This window comes from Loxodonta africana, chromosome 26 (assembly GCF_030014295.1).
Source record: "Loxodonta africana isolate mLoxAfr1 chromosome 26, mLoxAfr1.hap2, whole genome shotgun sequence".
NCBI lineage: Eukaryota > Metazoa > Chordata > Mammalia > Proboscidea > Elephantidae > Loxodonta > Loxodonta africana.
Window position 1 is genome coordinate 24,628,995 of NC_087367.1, and position 6,000 is coordinate 24,634,994.

A 6,000-nucleotide genomic window follows, 5' to 3' on the forward strand; every position below is an offset into this window, starting at 1 on the left:
TCATATAGTGCTTTTTACTTAAAGATTTGCATGTGTTTCAGAGTATTTCCTAAGGACAAATTCTTAAATATGAAATTACTAAGTCAAAGGATATTGGGTAGTATTGACCCAAAGGGAAATCTACTATATTGAAGGGAAGTAATGTATTCAATTAATTAATAAATATATTTTTGACTAGAGGATTTGAAAAGTCATAATAATATAACTATGATTTTGGAAATATTTTTTATGATATGTAATGTCCTAAATTAGTGGATTTAGAAAAACATGTATTGAGTGATAAGATACAGAAAACACAAGTAATAAAAGTAGAGGAAGCAGCAGGGTTTACATTCTTAAGGCCACAAGTGAACCAAAAGCACACCTGGAGTTCAAATCATTAGTGTGAGGCTAAAGTGTGCGGTCACCACATCTGTTGCTTTAGTTGTGGAACCCCCCTCCTCGTATTAATGGAATCATAATTTTTAAACAATCCCTATGAAAATGAAGTAATCAAGGCTGAAGCAACACAACCTGACTTTGAAGAAAAAGAGGTTGAAGTGGACTAGGAGAGGGGTACGTGCAGTGAACAAAGGATGAGAGAACAAGGTAACAGGCTTGGGTTCAACTGAGCCTGAAAACCTAAGCTATAGTTGGTGTATCCATGCTGATTCACCTGTTCTGGTGGTAATTCTACCTGGAACGAACTGAGAGATGGTAGAGCTAACCCTTTCCTTCGTGACTTATTCCACTGCCCCTTTGCTTAGAAAGACATTTCACATCCAAAGATGAAAAAAAAAAAATTCACTTATTTTAAACTTTTATGGTTTTGATTTTTTTATGTTTAAGTGTTTAATCCATTTAGGATTTTATTTTGACCAGGGTATGAAGTGACGATCTCGTCTCCCCTCCTGCCACCTAAAAAGAAAAACCAGACGATTTTCCCAACACCTCTTAGCACCAGACTGAATGACTCGATTAAACCTCTTGGCTCAAAGCGATATACACATCTTGCAGATACTCATTTAATATTTATTAAATATGTACTATATGCCAGGTACTATACTTTCTGCTGAGAGTACAACAAAGAGCAAAATGAACTAAGCCCCTGCCCTTGGAGCTTACATTCTAGTGGAGTGGACAGACAGTAAGAAAATAAACAAGACACTATATACTATAATGTTAGAAAAGAATGGGTTGTCAAGAAAATAAATAAAGAGATACAGAATGGCTGAAATTTCAGATTTTGCTTCAGAAACTTTCCCGTCTAGTATAGATTAGACCCTATTGTAGTTAACCCCTCCACATTTCCTCCTCCCATTTCCTCTTCTTTCTTTACTTCTTCTTTCTTCATTTGGTTAGATGTTGCTTGGAGTAAACACACTAGGAAGAATTCTTTTAAAACAGGGTTTAAAACACTAGGAAGCATTCTTTTGAAACAGGGTTGGGTTATAGCCATAGTATCGCAGAGGTCGTACAGACCCACTTCATTCCCACTGCTTCATTTGTTCCACTGTGAACAGATGTATTTGGATTTGTGATATAAAAAAAAAAAAAATGAGGGCACCTTCTTACAGCTATATTTAGCTAACATTCAGGCATTGACCTACATGATATTTTTAATAGACTTTAAATCATACCTGAGTTTAAAGATGTACCCATACCCATCAAATGCCATACACAGGTCAGACACGAACAGGAGAGGTGGGCGGGAAAAGCATTTGGAGGTCTTGGACAAGGGAGACATCCAATCAGCACAGAGCAAAGATCCACTCCTGCTTCCAGAGCTTTGTTCAAGCTGGTCCCTCTGCCTGAAATATCTTTTCCCCATATCCACGTACCAAATATCCAACTTGTCCTTAAATGCCTGGTTCAGATCCTCCATTGAACATTAATTCATTTCACCTCCTCCCCTACCCCGCATCCCATAGCATTTTATCAATGCTATTATTATAATTCTTTCAAAAGCCTACCTTGTACGAGCTATTTATTGTATGTGTTTTCCAGGTTGTGGGCACTTAAGAATCAAGGAGAATGTCATCTGTTTCATTTCCCATTAGGCCAAGTAGTATACTTTGCACATGGGAGTACCTCAATAAACATGAGGTCAGTTGAAATGAAGCTGCTTCCCCCACCCCTCCCGTTGCTGGTCTAACCGTAGAAGCACTACAGTTAAAAAAGTTTTCAGAGTCCTGAGCTGGCTTGCCCTAATGGGGCCTACAGCCACGGTCTCCTGCATGATATTTCTGGTAACTGTTATTTTTGATTGATAGTCACTTAAACTAAACAAGCCTAAACAGCATTTCCCTGACACTATCTGCATCTCTGGATTCCTCTATTTCCATTCTGAAGACTGCTTTTTTTTTTTTTCTAGTTACCAGGGCTCAAAATCTTAGAGCCAACTTTGAAATAACCCTTTCTCCCAACTCCCATCAAGCCTTGTAAATTCCTTTTTCCTTCTCTTTTATTGCAGAGGGCACTGCCTTAACTCCAGGGAGGAGAGTGGGTTTCCTTAGCCCAAGCTACTTTTATATAACCAATTTTGTCAGAGTAAACTTCCATGATTTTTTTCCCTTAAAATTTTTTTTTATTGTGCTTTAAGTGAAAATTTGTAGTTCAAATTAGTTTCTCATACAAAAATTTATACATACACTGTTATGTGACCCTAGTTGCTGTCCCTATAATATGACAGCACACTCCTCCTCTCTACTCTGGTTTTCTCGTGTCCATTCAACCAGCTCCTGTTCCTTTTTGCTTTCTCATCTCGCCTCCGGATAGGAGGTGCCCATTTAGTCTCACGTATCTACTTTAAGCACTCTCTTCACAAGTATCATATTATGTCTTATAGTCCAGTCTAATCTTTGTCTGAAGAGTTGGCTTTGGGAATATTTTCAGTCCTGGGCTAACAGAGAGTCCGGGGGCCATGTCTTCTGGCGTGCCTCCAGTCCCAGTTACAGCATTAAGTCTGGTCCTTTTACTAGAATTTGAGTTTTGCACCCTACTTTTCTCCTGCTCCATCAGGGACTCTCTGTCATGTTCCCTGTCAGGGCAGTCATTGATGGTAGCCGGACACAATCTAGCTCTTCTGGTCTCAGGCTGATGGAGTCTCTGCTTTATGTGGCCCTTTCTGTCATTAGGGCTAATATTTTCCTTGTGTCTTTGGTGTTCTTCATTCTCCTTTCCATGATTTTTAAGGACAGACATTTACTTCAAATTTACAGTGGGAAGGTAGAAGCCAAGAAAGTACTATGTTGAGAGTCAAAACAGCCCAACGTGACCCTTATAGCAAAAATATTATATACTGTTTGGCAGAACATTTATGTTCCTTGAAAATTAAGTTGGTCCCATTGTTTAAAAGACACTTTTAATTTTTTTCTATCACCACATTTGTATATTTTCAAATGTTAACCCCCTTGCAATTCTCAATTCTCCCTGCTGAAATAGGAAAAGCACGTCTTGCTCTCTCCTCTCTGAGAGGAATTTTATTATGTAATGTAATGGCCATAGTAATAGGCAAGAAAAGCAGAGTTTGAGGTGAGGAGGTTCTGCTTATAAGCTGGATTAACTTATCTTTCAGTAATCAGTTTCCTCAGAAGTACAATGTGAATGGTACTTGCTGCTCTGCCTATCTCACAGTCTTAATAAGAGAACAAATTCAATGACATAGGTGGAAACACTTTTGAGCTGTAAACAACTCTATGCATAAAGGATAGTCATTGATATTACACATGGAAACATCCAAAACAATCTATTTGTCTTTACCTGGTAAATTTGTGTGGAAGGGTTATTCATCAGCATATGTTCGCTCTCCCCTGTGGAGAAAAAGAGCTTTGTTCAATCAACGTGGCTCAATCTGCCCCTATCCTCTTCAGAAACATACAGGGAGTAAAGGGACCTGTAGGATCCTATATCTGTGCCTGCATGACAAGAAACCAATGATTCAAGAAGAACAACAACAAAAAAAAAATAAGATGGTATAGGTGATCTTTATATTCACATCTTAATGACCAAATCATATATGCCTGATATAACTCTTATACTAGAAAGTCATGTTCTACCACAGTGGGGAAGTTTCTCAACCAAAAAAAATGATTAATGGTCGTTGTGGCACAGTAGTTAAGAGCTCAGCTGCTAACCAAAAGGTTGACACTTCAAATCCACCAGCCACTCCTTGGAAACCCTATGGGGCAGTTCTACTTTGTTCTATAGCATCACTATGAGTCAGAATTGACTCGACGGCAACAGATTTATTGTTTTGTTTTGTTTTTAATAACCCACTGCTGTCAAGTCAATTCCGACTCATAGCAACCCTATAGGACAGAGCAGAACTGCCCCATAGAGTTTCCAAGCCATGAAATATCTCCCTCATGTACTTGGAGCTGACTGCAGTTTACCCGAAGGAAAAGTTCTAGAGTCAGAAAAGCTGTTCAGCTGTCACTCGATTGTTCTCAGGGGGCCTGTATAAAATGTCCCTTACTTTTCCTACCTCTGATCCTTTCCAAATGTCTGAACTCTGCCCTTCTGTCACTACCAAGATCAGCTAAGGGAATCTTGTTGTCCTCCTGGGTAAGAGGGCACGTAGAAGGGAATTGCCATTGGAAAGGTTTTGGGAATGATGCAGGCAGGAGGAAAACAGTGCTGGCAACAGTAAAGACTGGGAGACACCATTCACTACCTAGAGAAAACAAAGGTAAAACCAGAATGTACCTTTCAGAGCCACATTGGTTGGCCATGAAGACAAGGAAACCCATGTAAAACATTGAGCTTGTTGCTCATCCATTTAGCTACATCTCTATATTGTGTCACATTTGTGTGCAATAAAGCTGTTTATAGCTGAAAACTGGTTGCAAACATCTGGCTATATGGGTGTGTATACTGTTCTCCCAAGGCATGCTGGTACAGGAAACCCCTCCTTAGAGGAACCAGCCTCAGTATGTTAAGTTCATAAATACTACATAACCTCAGTCCAGAACTTACACACACAGAGAGGGCTGTCCCTGTAAAATCTAGATGCTTTGAGATCACCAAAACTCTTTGCACAAGCTTTAGTAAAGATTATTTAACCCATTTAACACTATGTCCTAGTACTTTGGTATAACGGAAAAAGCCAGGACTTGGGAACAGAGACCAGGCTTCCAGGTCTAAATTTGTCATGTTATAGCTGCAGCTTGATCTCTCTTCTGTTACCTCATCTGTAAAATGGAAATGATAACAGTACCTACTTATATACGGTTGCTGTAAAGATTAAAAGAGAAATCACTTATGAAACAGGCTAGACGTTTGATGTCTATTAGTTGAAACTGAATGTTGGCTTATTTGAGATGGTCTTAAAATTATTGCTAAGAAAAATAAGGTAGTACTCAGACCAGATTATATAGATAGCATTTTCTATTTCTCCAGCACCAAGTCTGTGGTCTTCATGGTCAACGTATGATGATAAACCCATTGTCATAGAGTTGATTTCAACTCACAGCAATCCTATGGGACAGAGTAGAACTGCCACATAGGGTTTCTAAGGAGTGGCTGGTGAATTTGAGCAGCCAACCTTTTGGTTAGCAGCCAAGCTCTTAACCACTGCACCACCAGGGCTCCACACGATGATTAAAAAAAAAAAAACAAACCCATATGATGATAGGGAAATTAAAATAGTCAGGTTAACATATTATCATGTTTTGAGACATTGGCAAGACCTACATTTCTAAAACCTGCATTTCTTGAATCCTGAACCCTAAGGCAAGACACAGGAAAAATCTAACCTGGCTTTGTTTTGGTTTTTTCCATGGTGCCGGTTGCTTCTTTCCTTCAACTTATTCCTCAACATTGCATCATCATTGTTTCTGGATCAGGCCACCCCGTCTTCCCTGGACCTGTCAATTGAAATCAAGAGCAACGGATAGCAGATAGAATTGGCAAAGGACTGACTTGAAGTATAAACTTCAAAAATTGAAATGAACACAGCTATTAAAGGCAACTTGAGGTTTATGTGATTTTAGAAGATTAAAAATGCAAAGTTGCGTAAAT

General features: G+C 39.0%; 1 protein-coding gene across 2 annotated transcripts in view; it reads right to left on the reverse strand.

Moving 5' to 3' along the window:
• ARHGEF33 (Rho guanine nucleotide exchange factor 33) overlaps nt 1-5,760 on the reverse strand; it is an 80,161-nt gene extending 74,401 nt beyond the window's left edge. For both annotated transcript variants that reach the window (XM_003416090.4, XM_064277178.1), the window contains exons 1-2: nt 5,736-5,760; nt 3,742-3,791 (exon numbers count right to left, since the gene is read on the reverse strand). In XM_003416090.4, coding sequence (XP_003416138.1) covers nt 3,742-3,791; nt 5,736-5,760 — 75 coding nt within the window. The remainder of the gene's footprint in view (nt 1-3,741; nt 3,792-5,735) is intronic.
• Nucleotides 5,761-6,000: the final 240 nt, after the last annotated feature.